We start from the raw sequence: 25,496 nt of genomic DNA on the forward strand, positions 1-25,496 counted from the left end.
GGTCAGCCTTCAGATCACGGATAGCCTGGGCTTCAGCAGTGGTGATGTTGGGAGTAGGATTAAGGTTTTTTAAGAAGGATTGAGAGGCAAGGCTGGAAGTCAGAAATTCCTGGAAGGTTTGGAGAGGGTGATTTTGAGGAAGAGGAGGTGGGTCCCGCTGTGACGGAGGACGGAACTGTTCCAGGCAGGGTTCAATTTGGATAGTGTTTTGGGGAGTTGGATCATTAGGGGTAGGATTAGGATCATTTTTCTTCGTGGCAAAGTGATACTTCCAGCAGAGAGTACGAGTGTAGGACAGTAAATCTTTGACGAGGGCTGTTTGGTTGAATCTGGGAGTGGGGCTGAAGGTGAGGCCTTTGGATAGGACAGAGGTTTCGGATTGGGAGAGAGGTTTGGAGGAAAGGTTAACTACTGAATTAGGCTGTTGTGGTGCCAGATTGTGTTGATCGGAATTTTGAGGTTTTGGAAGGAGTGGAGCTGGAAGTGGGAGATTGAGTAGATGGTAGAGACTGGGTTTGTGTGCAATGAGAGGTGGTTGAGGTTTGCTGGAAAGGTTGTGAAGGGTGAGTGAGTTGCCTTTCCGGAGGTGGGAAACCAGGAGATTGGATAGTTTTTTGAGGTGAAGGGTGGCATGCTGTTCTAATTGGCGGTTGGCCTGTAGGAGGATGCTCTGAATAGCCGGTGTGGATGTGGGAGAGGAAAGATTGAGGACTTTTATTAAGGATAGGAGTTGACGGGTGTGTTCATTGGCTGAGTTGATGTGTAGGTGAAGGATTAGGTGGGTGAGGGCAATGGATTGTTCAGTTTGGAACTGGTATAGGGACTGATGGAAAGAAGGGTTGCAGCCAGAGATGGGAACTTTAAGTGTGAGGCCTTTGGGGGTTATGCCAAATTTCAGACAAGCCTGAGAAAATAAAATATGTGAGCGTAATCTGGCTAGGGTGAAGGCATGTTTGCGGAGGGAATGTAAGTAAAACTTAATGGGGTCATTGTGGGGGTGTTGTGCGGGTGACATGGTATTAGAAGGTGGAAAGTTTAACATGAGGTTGAAATGAAAAAGAAAGATAGAAATATATGGGGAGAGATAAAGGTGAACAAGAAAGCAATTGGAGATCTGGTATGAAAAAAGACGAAAAAGTGTTGGTTAAGTTGATCCTGTGGTGAACTTGGGTTGGTAGACAGCGATGTGCAAAAAGGTTAGGTGGTTGTGTTGCCGCTAAATCACGTTAAAGGACGGAGAAATTCGGGAAAATTTCGAGAAAATTTCGAAAAAACGTATTAAAGGAGTGGTGTTGTGGTGAAAGATTACGAAAATGCGGCTAACAATTGTAGAAATAATGACGTTAAAACCTGTGGGGAGCGGCTAAATGATCAGTGAAGTGCGAAAAACGGAAGTGGAAATAAAGTTAAAGTTATTAGAACTAGCTGAAATGGTTGTTAAATACGTGAAAGCAGCTGTGATTGAACTAGAAACGGTGGATTTTATAGCAGCGGTAGTGTTGAAGGCGGAAAATAAAAATTTTTTGGTTATGGTTGGGAAGTGGGTTACGTATTGTTGAGCATATATAGGCGAGATAAAATTGTATAGTAGATTACGGTAAAAGGGGAAGGTGAATACAAAGTGAAACTACTGGTAAAAACAGAAAGAGAAAATAAAGAGAGAAAAAGAGAAATAAGACGACAGGAAAGATTTCGAAATGCAAAGGCGACAATAACAAACGTAATTGTTGGGTTCAAATTAATGATATGGTTATAATAGAAGGAAACATTCCACGAAGGAAAAATATACCTAAAAACAAAGATGATGTGACTTACCAAATGAAAGTGCTGGCAGGTCGACAGACACACAAACGAACACAAACATACACACAAAATCCAAGCTTTCGCAACAAACTGTTGCCTCATCAGGAAAGAGGGAAGGAGAGGGAAAGACGAAAGGATGTGGGTTTTAAGGGAGAGGGTAAGGAGTCATTCCAGTCCCGGGAGCGGAAAGACTTACCTTAGGGGGAAAAAAGGACGGGTATACACTCGCACACACACACATATCCATCCACACATATACAGACACAAGCAGACATATTTAAAGACAAAGAGTTTGGCCAGAGATGTCAGTCGAGGCAGAAGTGCAGAGGCAAAGATGTTGATGAATGACAGGTGAGGTATGAGTGGCGGAAATTTGAAATTAGCGGAGATTGAGGCCTGGTGGATAACGGGAAGAGAGGATATATTGAAGAGCAAGTTCCCATCTCCGGAGTTCGGATAGGTTGGTGTTAGTAGGAAGTATCCAGATAACCCGGACGGTGTAACACTGCGCCAAGATGTGCTGGTCGTGCACCAAGGCATGTTTAGCCACAGGGTGATCCTCATTACCAACAAACACTGTCTGCCTGTGTCCATTCATGCGAATGGACAGTTTGTTGCTGGTCATTCCCACATAGAATGCATCACAGTGTAGGCAGGTCAGTTGGTAGATCACGTGGGTGCTTTCACACGTGCCTCTGCCTTTGATTGTGTACACCTTCCGGGTTACAGGACTGGAGTAGGTGGTGGTGGGAGGGTGCATGGGACAGGTTTTACACCGGGGGCGGTTACAAGGGTAGGAGCCAGAGGGTAGGGAAGGTGGTTTGGGGATTTCATAGGGATGAACTAAGAGGTTACGAAGGTTAGGTGGACGGCGGAAAGACACTCTTGGTGGAGTGGGGAGGATTTCATGAAGGATGGATCTCATTTCAGGGCAGGATTTGAGGAAGTCGTATCCCTGCTGGAGAGCCACATTCAGAATCTGATCCAGTCCCGGAAAGTATCCTGTCACAAGTGGGGCACTTTTGTGGTTCTTCTGTGAGAGGTTCTGGGTTTGAGAGGATGAGGAAGTGGCTCTGGTTATTTGCTTCTGTACCAGGTCGGGAGGGTAGTTGCGGGATGCGAAAGCTGTTGTCAGGTTGTTGGTGTAATGCTTCAGGGATTCTGGACTGGAGCAGATTCGTTTGCCACGAAGACCTAGGCTGTAGGGAAGGGACCGTTTGATGTGGAATGGGTGGCAGCTGTCGTAATGGAGGTACTGCTGCTTGTTGGTGGGTTTGATGTGGACGGACGTGTGAAGCTGGCCATTGGACAGGTGAAGGTCAACATCAAGGAAAGTGGCATGGGATTTGGAGTAGGACCAGGTGAATCTGATGGAACCAAAGGAGTTGAGGTTGGAGAGGAAATTCTGGAGTTCTTCTTCACTGTGAGTCCAGATCATGAAGATGTCATCAATAAATCTGTACCAAACTTCGGGTTGGCAGGCCTGGGTAACCAAGAAGGCTTCCTCTAAGCGACCCATGAATAGGTTGGCGTACGAGGGGGCCATCCTGGTACCCATGGCTGTTCCCTTTAATTGTTGGTATGTCTGGTTTTCAAAAGTGAAGAAGTTGTGGGTCAGGATGAAGCTGGCTAAGGTAATGAGGAAAGATGTTTTAGGTAGGGTGGCAGGTGATCGGCGTGAAAGGAAGTGCTCCATCGCAGCGAGGCCCTGGACGTGCGGGATATTTGTGTATAAGGAAGTGGCATCAATGGTTACAAGGATGGTTTCTGGGGGTAACGGATTGGGTAAGGATTCCAGGCGTTCGAGAAAGTGGTTGGTGTCTTTGATGAAGGATGGGAGACTGCATGTAATGGGTTGAAGGTGTTGATCTACGTAGGCAGAGATACGTTCTGTGGGGGCTTGGTAACCAGCTACAATGGGGCGGCCAGGATGATTGGGTTTGTGAATTTTAGGAAGAAGGTAGAAGGTAGGGGTGCGGGGTGTCGGTGGGGTCAGGAGGTTGATGGAGTCAAGTGAAAGGTTTTGTAGGGGGCCTAAGGTTCTGAGGATTCCTTGAAGCTCTGCCTGGACATCAGGAATGGGATTATCTTGGCAAACTTTGTATGTGGTGTTGTCTGAAAGCTGACGCAGTCCCTCAGCCACATACTCCCGACGATCAAGTACCACGGTCGTGGAACCCTTGTCCGCCGGAAGAATGACGATGGACCGGTCAGCCTTCAGATCACGGATAGCCTGGGCTTCAGCAGTGGTGATGTTGGGAGTAGGATTAAGGTTTTTTAAGAAGGATTGAGAGGCAAGGCTGGAAGTCAGAAATTCCTGGAAGGTTTGGAGAGGGTGATTTTGAGGAAGAGGAGGTGGGTCCCGCTGTGACGGAGGACGGAACTGTTCCAGGCAGGGTTCAATTTGGATAGTGTTTTGGGGAGTTGGATCATTAGGGGTAGGATTAGGATCATTTTTCTTCGTGGCAAAGTGATACTTCCAGCAGAGAGTACGAGTGTAGGACAGTAAATCTTTGACGAGGGCTGTTTGGTTGAATCTGGGAGTGGGGCTGAAGGTGAGGCCTTTGGATAGGACAGAGGTTTCGGATTGGGAGAGAGGTTTGGAGGAAAGGTTAACTACTGAATTAGGCTGTTGTGGTGCCAGATTGTGTTGATCGGAATTTTGAGGTTTTGGAAGGAGTGGAGCTGGAAGTGGGAGATTGAGTAGATGGTAGAGACTGGGTTTGTGTGCAATGAGAGGTGGTTGAGGTTTGCTGGAAAGGTTGTGAAGGGTGAGTGAGTTGCCTTTCCGGAGGTGGGAAACCAGGAGATTGGATAGTTTTTTGAGGTGAAGGGTGGCATGCTGTTCTAATTGGCGGTTGGCCTGTAGGAGGATGCTCTGAATAGCCGGTGTGGATGTGGGAGAGGAAAGATTGAGGACTTTTATTAAGGATAGGAGTTGACGGGTGTGTTCATTGGCTGAGTTGATGTGTAGGTGAAGGATTAGGTGGGTGAGGGCAATGGATTGTTCAGTTTGGAACTGGTATAGGGACTGATGGAAAGAAGGGTTGCAGCCAGAGATGGGAACTTTAAGTGTGAGGCCTTTGGGGGTTATGCCAAATTTCAGACAAGCCTGAGAAAATAAAATATGTGAGCGTAATCTGGCTAGGGTGAAGGCATGTTTGCGGAGGGAATGTAAGTAAAACTTAATGGGGTCATTGTGGGGGTGTTGTGCGGGTGACATGGTATTAGAAGGTGGAAAGTTTAACATGAGGTTGAAATGAAAAAGAAAGATAGAAATATATGGGGAGAGATAAAGGTGAACAAGAAAGCAATTGGAGATCTGGTATGAAAAAAGACGAAAAAGTGTTGGTTAAGTTGATCCTGTGGTGAACTTGGGTTGGTAGACAGCGATGTGCAAAAAGGTTAGGTGGTTGTGTTGCCGCTAAATCACGTTAAAGGACGGAGAAATTCGGGAAAATTTCGAGAAAATTTCGAAAAAACGTATTAAAGGAGTGGTGTTGTGGTGAAAGATTACGAAAATGCGGCTAACAATTGTAGAAATAATGACGTTAAAACCTGTGGGGAGCGGCTAAATGATCAGTGAAGTGCGAAAAACGGAAGTGGAAATAAAGTTAAAGTTATTAGAACTAGCTGAAATGGTTGTTAAATACGTGAAAGCAGCTGTGATTGAACTAGAAACGGTGGATTTTATAGCAGCGGTAGTGTTGAAGGCGGAAAATAAAAATTTTTTGGTTATGGTTGGGAAGTGGGTTACGTATTGTTGAGCATATATAGGCGAGATAAAATTGTATAGTAGATTACGGTAAAAGGGGAAGGTGAATACAAAGTGAAACTACTGGTAAAAACAGAAAGAGAAAATAAAGAGAGAAAAAGAGAAATAAGACGACAGGAAAGATTTCGAAATGCAAAGGCGACAATAACAAACGTAATTGTTGGGTTCAAATTAATGATATGGTTATAATAGAAGGAAACATTCCACGAAGGAAAAATATACCTAAAAACAAAGATGATGTGACTTACCAAATGAAAGTGCTGGCAGGTCGACAGACACACAAACGAACACAAACATACACACAAAATCCAAGCTTTCGCAACAAACTGTTGCCTCATCAGGAAAGAGGGAAGGAGAGGGAAAGACGAAAGGATGTGGGTTTTAAGGGAGAGGGTAAGGAGTCATTCCAGTCCCGGGAGCGGAAAGACTTACCTTAGGGGGAAAAAAGGACGGGTATACACTCGCACACACACACATATCCATCCACACATATACAGACACAAGCAGACATATTTAAAGACAAAGAGTTTGGCCAGAGATGTCAGTCGAGGCAGAAGTGCAGAGGCAAAGATGTTGATGAATGACAGGTGAGGTATGAGTGGCGGAAATTTGAAATTAGCGGAGATTGAGGCCTGGTGGATAACGGGAAGAGAGGATATATTGAAGAGCAAGTTCCCATCTCCGGAGTTCGGATAGGTTGGTGTTAGTAGGAAGTATCCAGATAACCCGGACGGTGTAACACTGCGCCAAGATGTGCTGGTCGTGCACCAAGGCATGTTTAGCCACAGGGTGATCCTCATTACCAACAAACACTGTCTGCCTGTGTCCATTCATGCGAATGGACAGTTTGTTGCTGGTCATTCCCACATAGAATGCATCACAGTGTAGGCAGGTCAGTTGGTAGATCACGTGGGTGCTTTCACACGTGCCTCTGCCTTTGATTGTGTACACCTTCCGGGTTACAGGACTGGAGTAGGTGGTGGTGGGAGGGTGCATGGGACAGGTTTTACACCGGGGGCGGTTACAAGGGTAGGAGCCAGAGGGTAGGGAAGGTGGTTTGGGGATTTCATAGGGATGAACTAAGAGGTTACGAAGGTTAGGTGGACGGCGGAAAGACACTCTTGGTGGAGTGGGGAGGATTTCATGAAGGATGGATCTCATTTCAGGGCAGGATTTGAGGAAGTCGTATCCCTGCTGGAGAGCCACATTCAGAATCTGATCCAGTCCCGGAAAGTATCCTGTCACAAGTGGGGCACTTTTGTGGTTCTTCTGTGAGAGGTTCTGGGTTTGAGAGGATGAGGAAGTGGCTCTGGTTATTTGCTTCTGTACCAGGTCGGGAGGGTAGTTGCGGGATGCGAAAGCTGTTGTCAGGTTGTTGGTGTAATGCTTCAGGGATTCTGGACTGGAGCAGATTCGTTTGCCACGAAGACCTAGGCTGTAGGGAAGGGACCGTTTGATGTGGAATGGGTGGCAGCTGTCGTAATGGAGGTACTGCTGCTTGTTGGTGGGTTTGATGTGGACGGACGTGTGAAGCTGGCCATTGGACAGGTGAAGGTCAACATCAAGGAAAGTGGCATGGGATTTGGAGTAGGACCAGGTGAATCTGATGGAACCAAAGGAGTTGAGGTTGGAGAGGAAATTCTGGAGTTCTTCTTCACTGTGAGTCCAGATCATGAAGATGTCATCAATAAATCTGTACCAAACTTCGGGTTGGCAGGCCTGGGTAACCAAGAAGGCTTCCTCTAAGCGACCCATGAATAGGTTGGCGTACGAGGGGGCCATCCTGGTACCCATGGCTGTTCCCTTTAATTGTTGGTATGTCTGGTTTTCAAAAGTGAAGAAGTTGTGGGTCAGGATGAAGCTGGCTAAGGTAATGAGGAAAGATGTTTTAGGTAGGGTGGCAGGTGATCGGCGTGAAAGGAAGTGCTCCATCGCAGCGAGGCCCTGGACGTGCGGGATATTTGTGTATAAGGAAGTGGCATCAATGGTTACAAGGATGGTTTCTGGGGGTAACGGATTGGGTAAGGATTCCAGGCGTTCGAGAAAGTGGTTGGTGTCTTTGATGAAGGATGGGAGACTGCATGTAATGGGTTGAAGGTGTTGATCTACGTAGGCAGAGATACGTTCTGTGGGGGCTTGGTAACCAGCTACAATGGGGCGGCCAGGATGATTGGGTTTGTGAATTTTAGGAAGAAGGTAGAAGGTAGGGGTGCGGGGTGTCGGTGGGGTCAGGAGGTTGATGGAGTCAAGTGAAAGGTTTTGTAGGGGGCCTAAGGTTCTGAGGATTCCTTGAAGCTCTGCCTGGACATCAGGAATGGGATTATCTTGGCAAACTTTGTATGTGGTGTTGTCTGAAAGCTGACGCAGTCCCTCAGCCACATACTCCCGACGATCAAGTACCACGGTCGTGGAACCCTTGTCCGCCGGAAGAATGACGATGGACCGGTCAGCCTTCAGATCACGGATAGCCTGGGCTTCAGCAGTGGTGATGTTGGGAGTAGGATTAAGGTTTTTTAAGAAGGATTGAGAGGCAAGGCTGGAAGTCAGAAATTCCTGGAAGGTTTGGAGAGGGTGATTTTGAGGAAGAGGAGGTGGGTCCCGCTGTGACGGAGGACGGAACTGTTCCAGGCAGGGTTCAATTTGGATAGTGTTTTGGGGAGTTGGATCATTAGGGGTAGGATTAGGATCATTTTTCTTCGTGGCAAAGTGATACTTCCAGCAGAGAGTACGAGTGTAGGACAGTAAATCTTTGACGAGGGCTGTTTGGTTGAATCTGGGAGTGGGGCTGAAGGTGAGGCCTTTGGATAGGACAGAGGTTTCGGATTGGGAGAGAGGTTTGGAGGAAAGGTTAACTACTGAATTAGGCTGTTGTGGTGCCAGATTGTGTTGATCGGAATTTTGAGGTTTTGGAAGGAGTGGAGCTGGAAGTGGGAGATTGAGTAGATGGTAGAGACTGGGTTTGTGTGCAATGAGAGGTGGTTGAGGTTTGCTGGAAAGGTTGTGAAGGGTGAGTGAGTTGCCTTTCCGGAGGTGGGAAACCAGGAGATTGGATAGTTTTTTGAGGTGAAGGGTGGCATGCTGTTCTAATTGGCGGTTGGCCTGTAGGAGGATGCTCTGAATAGCCGGTGTGGATGTGGGAGAGGAAAGATTGAGGACTTTTATTAAGGATAGGAGTTGACGGGTGTGTTCATTGGCTGAGTTGATGTGTAGGTGAAGGATTAGGTGGGTGAGGGCAATGGATTGTTCAGTTTGGAACTGGTATAGGGACTGATGGAAAGAAGGGTTGCAGCCAGAGATGGGAACTTTAAGTGTGAGGCCTTTGGGGGTTATGCCAAATTTCAGACAAGCCTGAGAAAATAAAATATGTGAGCGTAATCTGGCTAGGGTGAAGGCATGTTTGCGGAGGGAATGTAAGTAAAACTTAATGGGGTCATTGTGGGGGTGTTGTGAGGGTGACATGGTATTAGAAGGTGGAAAGTTTAACATGAGGTTGAAATGAAAAAGAAAGATAGAAATATATGGGGAGAGATAAAGGTGAACAAGAAAGCAATTGGAGATCTGGTATGAAAAAAGACGAAAAAGTGTTGGTTAAGTTGATCCTGTGGTGAACTTGGGTTGGTAGACAGCGATGTGCAAAAAGGTTAGGTGGTTGTGTTGCCGCTAAATCACGTTAAAGGACGGAGAAATTCGGGAAAATTTCGAGAAAATTTCGAAAAAACGTATTAAAGGAGTGGTGTTGTGGTGAAAGATTACGAAAATGCGGCTAACAATTGTAGAAATAATGACGTTAAAACCTGTGGGGAGCGGCTAAATGATCAGCGAAGTGCGAAAAACGGAAGTGGAAATAAAGTTAAAGTTATTAGAACTAGCTGAAATGGTTGTTAAATACGTGAAAGCAGCTGTGATTGAACTAGAAACGGTGGATTTTATAGCAGCGGTAGTGTTGAAGGCGGAAAATAAAAATTTTTTGGTTATGGTTGGGAAGTGGGTTACGTATTGTTGAGCATATATAGGCGGGATAAAATTGTATAGTAGATTACGGTAAAAGGGGAAGGTGAATACAAAGTGAAACTACTGGTAAAAACAGAAAGAGAAAATAAAGAGAGAAAAAGAGAAATAAGACGACAGGAAAGATTTCGAAATGCAAAGGCGACAATATTGTATGTATTGTAATGTATTGTATGTATTGTATGTATTGTAATTCACTTGATAGCTCCCGGCCGCAGAAATCCATTTTGTTTTCATTTGACAGCGATATCACTTAACGCAAACAGGGGTCAGGTGGAGACTAACCCCCTCCCCACTACAACTCAGAGAACTCTGTGCATGCGCGAATGTGGCAGCAAGGGCATGTGAGAAAAATTTCTCTCATTGGCATCTGGCTGCTTGCTGCCGACACAACTAACAGCCACACTTCAAGTAGCGGGAAGTGGGAGAAGGTACTGCTCATACGCAAGCCAACTGTGCATGCGCATGAGCCCGCTGGCAACTGGTCAAACGAACCTAATGTAAACAGTTGTGGTGTCACGCTCATAGAAAACAGTTTATTGTTACGAAGTATTACACATTCTTTGCCCTAAGGCCTTTGACATAATTTTGCTGTTTGCAGACGCTTGTGCGTGCACAGTGGTTTTGTTGTTGCAAATGGTGCACGTCCTTTGCCACTGAAGTTTTATTTTTTCCCCTCTTGTTTATATTTTATTGCTGCAGTATCATTCTCCAGTAGCAGGATACAGTAACATTCTTTGCTAGAGAATCAATTATTACCAGTGAAAATAACAAAAATTTAACTGAAAGCTCAAACAATGAAAAATTCCCGGAATTCCGAAAAACTGCCGGGTTTTTCCCGGTTTTCTCCCAGATGAAAAAATTCCCAGGTTTTTCCCGGATTTCCCGGGTTGTATACACCCTGAATATAATAAGTGGAAGCAGAGAGCAGTGGGAAAAACAGTGTGACATTTGACACCATACGGGGACGTCATTTGGTTCACTGATGGGTCGAAAATAGACCAAGGCGTTGGGGCAGGGGTGTACATGGTTCAGCCAAGACTGGAGGGCATCATCTCTCTAGGAAAACTGGCCTCTGTATTCCAAAGTGACATTACTGCAACCAGGGCATGTGTGGAGGAGAATATGCATAGGTGCTACAAGGATCATAGCATCTACACCTATTCAGACAGCCAGGCAGCCCTGAAATCATTAGCAGCTTCTGCAACAAGATCTAACACTGTTGCAGAATGCCACAGGGCTCTGGTAGAGCTAGAGGGAAGCAATAGGGTAAACCTAGTGTGGGTCCCTGGCCACTCAGGGATCTGTGGCAATGAACAAGCCGACAGATTGGCTAGGATGGGGGCAACAACTCCATTTATTGGACAGGAACCTGTCCTGAAAATCACCAAGGCTATGATTAAATTAGAGCTACGGAACTGGCTTAGGAAACAGCATGTAGGATATTGGACCAAGGTCCAGAAACAAAAACATGGTACGGTAATGATGCCCAAGCCATCTTTTAAAAGAATCTCTATAACCCTGGGATTGAACAGGAAAGAGATCAAACTCATAACTTGACTTATGACCGGCCATGGGAATTTCAAAAAACACCTATACACAATGGGTATAACAGAAGAGGACCCTAAATGTAGGATCTGTGATGAGGGTGAAGAAACTGCATCACACCTAATCTTCGAATGCACAGCATTGGAGAGTAAAAGATATAGAATCTTCGGGACAACTAGACCTGAAGAAATTGTGTCTAACAAAAAACTGGTTCGGGCAGTGGTGGGTTAGACCTAAGCTGCTTTAGCTTCCCTGTTAAAATCAAACCAAATCAAATCAATGGTTCGACCAGATATGTGATATACAGAGAACTTTACTCGAATAAGGGAAGAAACATCAACAGTTCTTAGACAGGAAAAAAGGAAATATTACAATGACGTACTTAACAAGGCAGAGGAGGATCTCACTCACCACAGGACTAGACAAATGTATCAAAACATGGAGAAATGTACCAAAAAGTATGTAAAGAAAGAACAGCAAAAGATGAAAAGGGAAGAATGCTAGTGAATGGAAAAGAGATAGGGCAAAGATGGGCAGAATACTTCTCCCAGCTCCTAAACTGCGAAGACCCCACAGAACTACATCATTTTGAGTCGCCACAAACTGTGGAAATAGAAGTGACTACTCCCACTGAATATGAAACTACACAAATACTCAAAAAATTAAAGAACAAGAAAGCAGCCGGGGAAGACCAAATTGTTGCAGGGCTCAAAAAAAAAAAAAAAAAAGTGTATGACCTGACCTTGTAAGATCCATGACGAGCCTCATACGAAAGGTCTGGGAGCAAGAAAGTCTCCCAAAAGATTGGAAAATGGCCATCATCTGTCCATTACTGAAAAAGAATGATCCCCTGATATGTGATAATTATAGGGGAATATCTCAGATAGATGTCAGCTATAAAGTACTATCTCTATGCCTCCTAAATAGGATACTATCATTTGCTGAAGAAGCTGTAGGAGACTAACAATGTGGATTTCGACGCAACAGAACAACAGTGGACCACCTATTTACCCTTCGTCAAACAACGGAGAAATGCTGGGAATATAATAGAGACATGCACATGCTCTTCATTGACTTCAAAAAAGCCTATGATAGCATACACAGGGGTACTATAATCAGAGTAATAAAGGAATTTTAGTTTCCATCTAAAATAATCCGCTTGGTGGCAATGTGTCTAGAACAAACACTCTGTAAAGTGCAGACAAGTGCCGGTCTATCAGAACAGTTCGAAGTTCAAATCGGCCTCAGACAGGGAGATGCCCTCTTCCCTATATTATTCAACCTTGTGCAAGAAAAAATAGACTGGGAATTTATGAAAACTGACCCCACTGGAATACCCCTAAACAACATGTCAATGACTCGACTGGCATATGTGGATGATATAATCCTAATCAGCGGTAGTGGAGAAGAGCTCAGAACAGTGGCAGGCTCGTACTGCAAGATTGCCAGCAGAGCAGGCCTGCAAGTCAGTGAAGATAAGACAGAATACATGGTCCTGAGCAAGTCAGTGAGAGATGGGGACCCGCTCACATTGGACAGTCTCCGACCCAAAAGGTCAAATACTTTCAAATACCTTGGTAGTCTCTGCAGTGATCAGAACCACTGTGAAATTGAAATAAGTGCAAGAATTGTCAGAGGCAACAGAGCATACTTTAGCCTTCAGAATGTGCTGAAGAAAAGATCCCCATCAAGAAGTTTTAAGACCAGGCTGTACCAAAGTATCATTATGCCAGTGGTTATATACGGTTGGGAAAGCCTCACCTTTAGAACAGATGAAGAGCACTACTTGTTTTCGAAGGGAAAATCCTCCAAAAAATATATGGTCCTGTGATAGATTCACAAACAGGGGAATGGAGAATACGAAAAAACCAAGAATTAAAAAGAGCTTTATGCACAGCCTGACATAAAAAGAATAATAAGAACGAGGTTAACCTGGGCTGAACATGTAGCAAGGATGAATGGAGGGAGAATACCCCATGATGTGTTTCTGGGAGCTATACCTGGAAGGAGGTACCAGGGACCACCACAGACAAGATGGAAGGACAATATTGACAAGGAAACTGAGGACATGGGGCTAGGAGCAGGAGGCTCGTAACTGGGAATGATGGAGAAGGAGTGTGGAGCAGGCATATGGTCACTAACGCCCAAGCCACGGATAAGTAAGTAAGTAGGCTACTCGAGCAGTAAAAAGAGGGATGCCCTGTAATATGCCTGGGGAGAAATTACAATGGGAGTTCCATGTCCCACAGGGTTTGATCATGGGTCCGCTACAGTTCTTGCTTTGTTAACAACCTGCCATTTTCTTTGAATCAGGAGGCACAATTAATCCTGTTTGCAGAGGATACAAGCATTACTGTGAAGCCGAGCAAAGAGGAATCAAGTGAGAAAGTAGAAAAAATGTTTTTGTGAAAGTTACTGGATAGTTTTGCACAAATGGGCTAGGTTTAAACTTTGAAAAAAGAATGCGGTTCAGCCAGTTTTTTACTGGGGTTGGGCTCAATTTCAGGGTAGTAATAAAATGTAAACCCTTTATCAGAAGATTCACTTCATTATCTGTCATTTTTATGTTTGTGAGACTGACTACCCTGTCTGAAAATAGATATCTGATTTCCTGTTACATGTGTAATATTCCATAATACTTTGTAAACTGAATGTTTTCTTTCTGTGTCTCACTGCAATCATTGCTCTACCACAGGCAAACAAAAACATCTTACAGAGAGGCCATGGGGTGGCACAACTAAAATTCCACTATGAATGTGTCATTGACCATCAAGATTTTAATCCATTGTCTTTTGTCTTGTTAATTATCTTAAACTTATAGTAGTTTCCTCATGCTGCAAGGTTTAGATTTACAGATGTGATGTTAATTTTAAATGTCTATACTATCATGTATTATTTACTTTGCCAGACTAGGAGCTTCCTATTATTACTGCTTACATGTTTTTATGTGGAGTTTAAGTGTAAATTTTATTTCTACATATTGTATGAGAGTTCACGTTTTATTGTCAGGCACTCTCTTTACCATATGAAATAATATTAATTAATAACTACACATTGCATTTTAACTATTGAATTATATGACACTTGTTACTCATATATCCTAGCATGGCCTCTGCTATTTGTATAAATACAGGATGTACCCATGCCATTACCAGTACTTATTATGTAGCTAGATATATAGATACCGATGCTGACACTTACACCAGAATACTTTTATGATAATGTATTGCTGGTAGAAGTGAATTCAATAATTAAGTTCTTACACCACTGTTTTTAACAGATCTGAAGATGGCATTGGCCAGATCTGGTAGTTGTGAATTGTGTAACTGATGTGATCATGAAGGACCCTTAAATGAAAAAAAAAAAAAAAAAAAAATGGGGTGGGGGAGTGGCAGTCACCCGACTGCCACGAATCAGGCCACTACTTATGCTGCACATTGTTCTACAATCTTTCCAAAATTTACAAGTAGAAAGCTTGGCTAACTGTCTTCCCTGCAGAACAAACACTGGTTGGATGACTCGTCTGACACCTGGGAGGTGGGGGTCTTAATGTTTTGATTTCACAGAATGAGCTTTCTTGTGGAGAGGCACACTTGAAGTCTTCCACTAGCTCAATTGTTTCTTTTATTCAGGATCGTAAGCATAACACCAAGTTTCGTCACCTGTGATAATTTTAGAAAAGAGAGAGAGAGAGAGAGAGAGAGAGAGAGAGAGTAAGTTTGGATTATTTCAGGACTCTTCTTTCAAATTCAAAGCACAGCATACTTCCACCCAACCTTGTTTTTGTTCACAGACAGCAGGCTTGGCGCAAATTACCATCCACCATTTTCATTTATAAGCCTTCTGTCACAATTTGCTGTACTGGACTCCAAGTCACTCCTGCTCCACAATTTCTTCAACAATCCCTCGTCGATCTTCATTGCTGACTGCACGAATGTTTTCAACATTTTCATGTGTCAGGAAGTGGAAGGACGACCAGAATGAGGTTTGTCTTCAACTGACATTTCACCATTTTTGAAATGGGAAAACCACTCAAACACTAAAATATTCCCCACAGCATCGCCCTTGTATGCCATTTTTAATATTTCAAGAGTTTCTGTTCAATTTTTTCTGAGCAAAAAGCAGAATTTCACTGCTTCATGTTGTTCATGAAAATTAGCCATTGCAAAAATGACTATTACACAAAATAGTTGTCACTAGAAACTATGGTGAAACTAGTCCTGACCTCTTTCAGCAATGGCACTCGGCTTACAGACTCTGCTGGAATGTTCGCTCTATGTGCTCCTAGTAGCAAAACCTGGTACTACAAAAGCTCTGCTCACCAAAAAATTTGTTCGGTTTCTTTTGTGTCTCCTCTCTCATACATCCTTGGTTTGATGAACTTTCAAGCACTCTCGCACATTGCCTGGCCCACTAAATCACCCAATTCTTAATCCCATAGGAAGTTTCTGGGATTATTTGGAATACAGTGAGCTAAACACAGCAACAAACATCTTCACAACTTCAAGCCTTTGTCCGGGTAGCTTCACTGGGTGTAAAAATTTGAAAGAATATCAACTAGAATGAGTACATAGGCTCAGTCGTAATTAAATATGTGGAAGACTTCTGTTCACTGATAGGACACTGGGAAAACGTAGTCAGTGTATAAAGGGGACTGCTTACAAAACATTTGTGTAACACATCCTAGAATAAAGTATGTGGGACCCCTACCAAGCAGACTAACAAGTACATGTGACCCATAGTAGAACATCTTGGATATACTGGAAACCTTGAAATGGTAGATGCTTGGAGACAGGCATCAACCATCCCACAAAACCAAAGTTTCAAGCACAAGTATTACATAAGAAATATAGGAACCTACAACAACTCTCCACATACTGTTACTCTAGTGACTGCAAAGATACACACAGAGGCACTGAAGCAGTCAAGAACAGAAATGGAAGTAACATGCTATGTGGTACAATGGAAAGCAGCCTCAGTCATGTACTCTATAGTGGTTTGAATGACACTGGAAATTAGCTGTGCAAGTAACCTCTTACTGGAAACAATACTGTGGTGTCACGGCCAGACACCACACTTGCTAGGTGGTAGCCTTTAAATCGGCCGCGGTCCGTTAGTATACGTTGGACCCGCGAGTCGCCACTATCAGTGATTGCAGACCGAGCGCCACCACACGGCAGGTCTAGTCTAGAGAGACTCCCTAGCACTCGCCCAGTTGTACAGCCGACTTTGCTAGCGATGGTTCACTGTCTACATACTCTCTCATTTACCGAGACAACAGTTTAGCACAGCCGCCGGCTACGTCATTTGCTACGACCTAGCAAGGCGCCATATTCAGTTACTATTCTGAACAGATAATATTGTGAATCATGTAGTATCAAGAGCGACGTTCATTATTAATGGATTAAAGTTAAGCATGAAACTAATTATGTCCGCTTTCTGAATTCTAATTCCTATTCATGTTCCAGACCTCACGTCAGTATAGTCCTTCCCTCCTCACGCCAGCCTGCGTGAGCCAAACCCGTGCATTTCGGCCTCCTCTAGTAACATGGTGTTGGCTCTTAAGCCAACACAACAAATACCATATGTCGTTCGATCATGTGAGGGGCAGTGCATCAATCACATCCACATGTGACTGTTCCACTCTGTTGAACAACCTCTGAAGCTTTGTGTTTATAGGTTGTAGAAAAATTTCTGCTACCAGTCACAATAAAAGGTTATTTATTTGTCACATAACCAATTTCGGGCTTGCGCCCATCTTCAGGTGTTTATACATTCATGTACATGTTTATATACTGGAGATCACTGTATAAATACAAAACAATTATTTGCTGGTGACTAAACAGATACAAGTGGGACAATTTTAAGTGGCAACGCATGGATACATCCAGTATATAAACATGTAAATGAATGTATAAACACCTGAAGATGGGCGCAAGCCCGAAACTGGTCATGTGACAAAGAAATAACCTTTTATTGTGACTGGTAGCAGAAATTTTTCTACACCCTATAAAGGAACAGTCACAGAGTTCAACAGCATTCACTATGGATAAAATTCATTTAACTTAGTGTTTATATGTTGAGTTGAATGCTTTATCCATGGGTAGTCATATATCCCAAAAGGTGACACAATCTTCATATCATTGTGGCTGTTTGTTTAGGGCACTCAATGATGTCGTTATCAGTGCCCCGTACAAACACTACAGGAGATGAATGTGGTTAAAATATATAAAATGTAGACTTACAAAAGCATGGTAAGATTACATTTGCTCTGTTGCATGCTTACTCACATTAGGACACACAGACATTCTTTAACAGCACAAATCTGAAATTGTCTTAAGATGTGCAATTAAAACATTCTTACCAGGGCAGAAAAGGCACAGGGCAGCTATTCCGGGAGTGATGGTTGGCTGATCACTAGTGTAACAACTTGATGAGCCAACCATCCTCTACACATACTAAAAGCTCTGGCCTAACAGCTTAGGTAGAAGGTTAACTAAAACACAGATTCTTAAAACATATCTCACATTCATTATATCTTCACTTAAAATTGAGGTCAGGTCTGCCAGTCAACTGGCTTCTGCCCTCTAGTCTGAATATAAATCACATGTTGTCACAATGTGGCAAACTCTAAAACTGATAAACAAACAATATATACTTTTCCACCCAGCCCCACATTTTTAGTAATTTTTCATGCGATGCCATGCAATATTTTTACCCTCTGTAGAAACAGGTGAAACACCAAAGCATTTTCAATGTCACATTGTTTTTCTATGTGTGCAGCTATCTACGAACAAAACTACCAGACAACTTTTACACCACTTCTGAAGAAAGCATATGAACTAGACTTCGATTTAAAGGTGGGTACAAGTAAATTGTGGGCACCACAGTTCCTTTGTTTCACACTGTGCAACTTGTGGGGATGGATAAGGAAGGCGAAGAAAAAAATCATCTGACATTCGGAGTTCATATGATATGGCATGAATCAGGCAAACATACCACAGACTGTTACTTCTGTGTGGCAAAAATCACTGGATATTTCTACAAAACTTGTGCATCTCTATTATATCCAGACCAGTTTCTAAACCACATTCACATGATCCTGTCACTTGCCTAAAACGATTAGTACCTACAGAATATACAGTTTATGACGAAACACAAGAAGAGAGTAATCATTCACCTTCCAGCAACGTATCAGACTTTGCCAATCTGGAGTGGCACATGTTCAATGAACAATGCTGATCTTTTGCTTGCATCAGATACAACACTTCACATTTTCACCACAGACACAAAAAACTTGTGAAATTGTTTGCAATGAGTGTCACTATTTGCTACTATACAGATGTTCAAGGTCTCACATGAAGCCTCAGGGTGGAACACAACACTGGAGTGTGGGGGATTCTTCATCGACTCTTCTAGAATATGCTTGAAATCAGTATTATCACACAATGGAAATAAATATGCACCAGTACCAGTTGGATATTCTACCCAGCTGAAAGAGACATATGGAACTATGCTACTACTTTTTTGAAAAAATACACTAATGACTGCTATAAATGCTGTAACTGTGGTGATTAAAAAGTTGCCACCATTATTAATGCAAACAGGGTAGCAAGTGAGACAGTAGAAATACAGCAACACCCTGAGGTAATGAACTGGCTTTTAATGAAGTTCTGTGTCTAACGAACATTTCCATCAGTCCCAGAGAAACTCCCACAAGAACAATGCTATTTCTCCCCACATTCAGCAACTCCCACTTTAAGAAAACGTCTGCTTTAAAGGAAAAAAACATGAAACATTTTGCAAATTGAAAGCCAGTTTTTACACAATTCCTAACATTTTCAAGTGAGTTTCCAATTTTTTCTATTTCACACAGGCCAAACTTTTCTGTCATGCGATGCAATAAATGGTAATCAATTCAACTGCTTGATACGTACCTAGAACTTAGTACAGTATATAATTCGACTTTCCTTGAAGAGATACAAGTAGATGCATTGAAAGAATCGGAAATCAATTTTCATGCGACTTAGATCAAATGATCTGATGTCACAATCATTGAGTCTATGAAACACGAATAGTGGAATCGTTTGTTTTGCTGAAGTGTCGAAGTTTCCAATTTTACTTTAAGTTATCAATTTCACTTTTGTGGAATAATGGCCTTCAAACATAGAAAGCTTACAGTTCAGCAAAAGCTGCCAATCATCCATGATGTCTGTAACAATCAAAACACAAAGCTCTCGGACATGGCAAAGAAATACTATTTAGTGCCATCCACAAGTCTGACATCTTCAAAAATAAAGAAGCGTTTGTAAATGCTGAAGCCAGCAATGTTTTCAATCATGTGGTGAAGGCTTCTAGGAAATAAAATATAACACATTTCTGTGAAAATTTTATTTCTCATCACTATTTAATAGCAATTATTTATTGTTGTTGGAGCAAATCTTAAAACTATAAGCTGACTCCCAAATATTTAATACGTACATAAAACATTTTATTTGAAATATGCTTCAGTTCTTGGAAGATTTTACTTGGAGGCATAAACCATTTTTGCCCCTTTTTTTAAAAATATACTAAAACTGTGCCACAAAATCTGCAAAATAGTACTTTCACAGTAACAGCAATTTCATCATTAATGTTTGCTGATGACACCAATATACTGGATTCAAATCACTGTGATAATGAATTCCACAACACGATTTCTGATACAACTATAAGCTGGTACATTGCTTACACACAAACAACCTTATACTGAACAACGACAAAATTGGGTACATAATTTATTGCCATCACACAGTCAAAGGCTTTGTAATGGACACAGGAGTGTAAGGCATATGCCAATAGTCCTATAAATCAAGATACCTGAAAATAAAGCTAAACAGAGATGGATTCAGAGCTTTGTCAGAAGAACCACTGCTACACAGTTCAAGAATTTACGAATGTCAGTCTAAAACAATAAAGTTCAATATTTTGTTACATACCATAAGTTTATCACTGGTTAGTTCATTCTACAAATGTTACTGTTATTTTCTCTTATTGTGAGTCTAAAATAACCAAGTTAAATGTTTTCTTAAATATCATTAAATCTGAGCTTATTTATTTCAGTCTACAGACGTAACCATTGTTTTTTATCATTATGAGTTTATTATAACTTAACTGTAATTGTGGCTTGCCCCATACTCATTGTTCTCTTTTTATTAAGAGTTAATTATAATAGTTATATAAACTGTATTTGAGACTTTTCCTACATCCATGTGTAACAGGAGTTCTGAAGGCAATAAAAAAATCAAATGAAATAAACAATTAATTTCTATGTTTGCGATTTGTGTATAAATATGGCTCATTTGCATATTTAGCCAAATCATGAATCCCACTATGAAAATTATCTGATCAAAATGACAAAATAACTGTTTCCTGTGTGTAGTAAATCAAAATACCGTCGACAACCTGTGCACTTACTTCACAATTTTACACATGTATTTAGGTGCGCTATATGAATACAATCTTTTTATTTACAACAATCAACATGAGCTTCAAGTATTTTCATCTCTTTGATGAAAGTGATGATTTATACTGCCTTGAGATTTTGTCATTATATTACATTACTTCTTGTTACTAATTACTATTCACAATTTTGTTGGACATTACAGGGAGAAACATAACGAAAAAAAAGCAATATACTAACTAATATTTACCTCTGTCCAGCCTGTGTTGTAGTTCGAAACTAATGTGCTTCGTGTCATACAAATTTGGAAACAGCTCATTCATTTTCTTCTTAAATGAGCTATAAGACCCTGAAAAGAAGTAAAAAGCGTGAAGTAAGGCATATATTTTTTGAAGTGGTTATGAAAAATAAATAGCACATGCAAGAATTTATGTTGCCAACATCAACAAAACTCAGAGGCAAAAAACTTTCAACACTTTAACTTTTCCTCGGGTGACCAACTTTGTCAAGATAACAGTACATGTGATTTAACTAGAATGTATTCACACTGTATATTTCAGTTTTGATCTGTCTTTCTTAAAAATGTTATTGTATTCTTAAGAATCTCTGCTCTGACAAACACTGTTCCGCAGACACTCTACACCAGTATCATCAACAGAATGCAATACAGATACCCATATGTGTCTGACATAAGGACAAGTGCAGATATGTGAAGCCCTGTCAGTAATGTGTGATCATTTATTGTACAAGTGGCTTGGTGGCTCAACTAATAATTACTATACCAGAAAATCTAATGTCCAGATTTGGTTAGTTGGTCAATATTAAGATATTTTCTGTAACTTACTTTTTGATACCACTTTAAACTGGAGTGCAGTATAAATTTTGTATGAGTTCAGGAATTTTTCATGATTCAGCATTGTTCACTGAACTGCCAAAGAGCAGGAAAAAAACTTTTACAATATTACCTAAAGAGGAACTTTGCTCAAGAAAATTTGATTTTGTTTCTTGGCAAGTTAAATGAGAGCACTAAGGTCACCATATTTAAAATTGCACAAATTTTTAAAAGTTCTTAAGAATTCTTAAGAACGTTTAACAAATTGTCAAGTAAACTCAGAGTTGCAACTTTGGGATCTAAGGTAAGATAAGACATAAGTTGATAATCTGTCTTTGCAGCTATGGTACAAGAAACAATAGTGAAAAAACTTTCAAGCAGATGGTGTTAACTAAGATGATTAAAAATCTTAATACTAACACCAACATCTTTTGTAATGAACTGTTTTTAGATGGAGAAAGCAAGCCAAATTATATGTGTGTTCATTAAGTCCACTGATGTTATTTTATTTCAATAAAACAAAAATCATTTGCTAACAAAAATACGCATTTCCTTGGAAGTTGCAAGACAGATTTAAAATACCTTCACTGATATCAGAAATAACCTCAGAAAAATGTAGGCCTCTTGAAAGAAGTGTATAAGATGGAGAAGAATTATGTAAACCAACACTGTAGGTGACCACCAATAAAATGTTGGTTCTACTCTGTTCGTTACTATCGGTTATTAGCCACTTCTCATATGTATTATTTTACAGGTATTGTGTGATTTTTCTTTCAAGAAATATAAGAATACAGAGCATACAAATCGCCAGCGACAGACACAATTTTCTTCTTCTTATCATCCAAACTTCCTAACATAGAAACTACTTTTGAAGTGCCAAAACATACTAGAATAAATAAAATGTCAATAAAATGCCATGCTGTACAACAGTTTTGGGGTGTGACAGTTGCGATTCCTGAAATCCATCGCCTGTGGCTTCTAGCCTGCTGAGGAGCACAACAGTCCTGGGCCCATGCATAAACCGTGAAAATCCACTGCATTATGCCACACAAAAACGGACTCGCCCTGCAGGCAGATCAGTGAGACTAGATTTCAGAGGCAGGGCCTGCATATTACTGGAAACCGTATAACTTCAGATCATCCGACCCGATCCATTACAGATACCAGCAAAAATGACCTCTGGTTTTGGCCCGGTGTGGAAAGCCACTCATGTGGCCAGCTATTCGTGAGCCACAGACAGCTTGATGAAATGACACCATGGTGATCAATCAATCCAACATATAACTTGTACAAATACTGTGAGAATCAATAATAATGAGGATAGCTAGCAACTTACCATAAAGATGATTACTGAGCTGCACACACACATGTAGAGAACACAATCACATTCTCGCGACTAAATTTTCAGCCACAGCTTTTGTCAGAAAATGAGAGCACACACAGATTCACACAATTACAACTTATGCACACATGACCGCTGTCCCCTGCTGCTGCGCCTACAGTCTCTGAGAATCAGATCCAAACAAACCCCTCCTCGTGCCTCCCTGCCTCTCATAGGCATCTGCTAGGCTAGTGGCAAGAAGTGGTGGCAACAAAGACTGGAAGCTGGGGGGAGTGACAGGCAGGAGAGAAGCAGTAGGAATGAGGGAGTAGGGAAGCGGCACCTGTGTTCAGCTGCACACAGCCAGCAAAATTGCATAACACCCCAGTAAACAAAACTATTTCGTCTACTGAGACAAAAATGAGGTTTTGCCACTGCCCCCCCCCCCCCCCCCCCCCCAGTTTCCCTGATATTTCCCGTCTTTGAAATTCTCTGATACTTCCCGATTTTTCTGATTTCCAGAACATGTGGCAACTCTGAAATTAAAGTGGTACTTCTCCCAATTGTGTCCTTGCCACACACCTCCCCCAGTTCAGTAGCCTTTGGCATGCACATGTCAAGCCAAACCTAGCATGCCATCACTTAATGAAACTGGCAGACAGCACACTGACATAATGACTTTAGATTCAGAAATGGACAATGATTTATTTAAAAAAAATATATTATGGCCATAAAATTATATGCGAACAAAATGCATAGAAAATACTGCACATTGTGAAACAGCAGTCTCCCCATATTAATGTATTGTTGAGTGTGTTAGACGACATATTACAGCCAAATACATTATTACTACTTTTCTGTTAAATTATAAAGCTATTTTTGTAGTAGCCACCAGAAAGATCGCGGGAGGCGCACATTGGCACGGCGCGTCACAGACAGTAGTTGCCGCAAGTAGACTCCCGTCCACCAGAGGGCACGCAAGAATTCGGACGCGACCTCTGCCAGCGTAACAACAAGAACAACAACAACAACTCCGGCAGGACAGGCCGTGCCCAGTGAGTTAACATCGGGCATGCCTAGGACACAGTCCCGGTCTACGCTAAGTGAAGTGCGACGTAACGTGAACAGTGTTACTATACAATTGGCGATGAGGATGGGATGTTCTTTCGCGTGTTGCGTCGTTGTTCCGGTTTCGCAGTTTCTCCAGGGCATGGAGGATTTGGTGCGGGTTTTGGTTGCGCAGCAGACGGAGCTCATGGCCACCATGAAACAAGTGCTTCCGGCGTTGCTCTCCACGCCGTCTGCTCCGGCACAGTTCCCTCCTCCCTTTCCCCCGTATGACGAGACGGCGGAGGATTGGGACGCATATGAACATCGCCTTCGGCAGCATTTCCAGGCGTTTCATGTTGCCGATGCGGAGGTATGTCGTGCTCTCTTCTTGTCTTGGATATCTCCCTCGCTGTATCAAGTTTTGCGGCAGCTAGCGCCGTTGCAGGAACCCTCGTCCTTGTCTTTTGATGCATTGTGTTCATTGCTGTCTTCATATTATCGCCGCCGCACACATGTTGTGGTGGCTAGGGTCGAGTTCTATCAATGCAAGAAACAGCCCCATCAGTCTTACCGGGCGTGGGCCGCTACCCTGCACGGTCTTAGTCGCAAGTGTCATTTTGTCACGGAGCAGTCGCGAGAGTCGTATGCCCACATTATGGTACGCGACGTCATTGTTCGTTCGGCCCCTGATAGGGAGGTCCGGCAACGGACCCTGCAGTTAGAAGACCCTTCCCTCGAGGAAGTCCTGTCCATTGCTCAATCGTATGAAGTCTCTCACGCAGCAGGTCAACAGCTGGAAGCGTGGTGCGACGTCGCGGAGGTTCAGGGCGGCGTGGCCGCGTCCACTGTGTCCGGGTTGGATGACGTGCGGGAGGTACAATCCGGCCGTTACGGCCGCTCCCGCGCGGCGCGTGAACAGAATTCCGGCCGCCGGCCCCTGTTGCCGTCCTGTGCGGCGTGCTATATACATCACGATCGGTCAGAGTGCCCCCAGCGTTGGGCCGTTTGTTGCAAATGTAATAAAAAAGGTCACATTGCTAAAGTTTGCCGCTCAGCCTCAAAAGAATCGAAGGAAGCAAGTCCAGAGGACATGGACGTTGACATTCAGGAAGTTTCATCGGGCCAGGCTCCCGACGCATCGGCATGCAAACTCTTTATCGAGGTGTCAGTTCGGTCGCGCCGGTTACAACTGCAAGTAGATACGGGCGCGGCGGTTTCGTTGTTGAATGCACAAACGTATTCCGACCTTGGATCGCCCCCGTTGGCGCCAGTTTACCGGCGTCTACGCGGTTATGGTAAACAGTTCATTCCCCTGCTGGGTCAATTCACTACCGACGTGACTTACAAATCAGTCACTCGGCCTATTACTTTTATTGTTGTCAGTGATGCGAGCTCCGCTAACCTTTTTGGCCTGGATGCCTTTCAAGCTTTCGGTTTTTCTATCGCTGACACCATACAGTTGGTCTCCGAAGACGTTCCCTATCACTCATTGGAATCTTTGATCTCAGACTTTCCCGATATTTTTGAGGAGGGCCTGGGGCGTGTCTCAGATTCTGAAGCTCACTTAACGTTGAAGGCGTCGGCTCGCCCGCATTTTCTACGCGCGAGGCAGATCCCCTTGGCTCTCCGCCCTCAGGTAAAGGAAGAGCTAGACCGGCTGACAGCCCTAGGGGTCGTTCTTCCCATTTCTTCCAGTGAGTGGGCTTCGCCCCTCGTT

The 25,496-nt window shown here is 42.8% G+C and overlaps 1 protein-coding gene across 1 annotated transcript in view; it reads right to left on the reverse strand.

Moving 5' to 3' along the window:
• The window catches only part of LOC126088125 (pre-piRNA 3'-exonuclease trimmer-like), a 275,789-nt gene that overhangs the window by 151,750 nt on the left and 98,543 nt on the right, over nucleotides 1–25,496 (reverse strand). The window contains exon 5 of the mRNA XM_049906233.1: nucleotides 20,827–20,925. Within this exon, the coding sequence (XP_049762190.1) occupies nucleotides 20,827–20,925 (99 nt within the window). The remainder of the gene's footprint in view (nucleotides 1–20,826; nucleotides 20,926–25,496) is intronic.

The sequence above is a fragment of the Schistocerca cancellata genome, chromosome 1 (assembly GCF_023864275.1).
Source record: "Schistocerca cancellata isolate TAMUIC-IGC-003103 chromosome 1, iqSchCanc2.1, whole genome shotgun sequence".
NCBI classification, from domain to species: domain Eukaryota; kingdom Metazoa; phylum Arthropoda; class Insecta; order Orthoptera; family Acrididae; genus Schistocerca; species Schistocerca cancellata.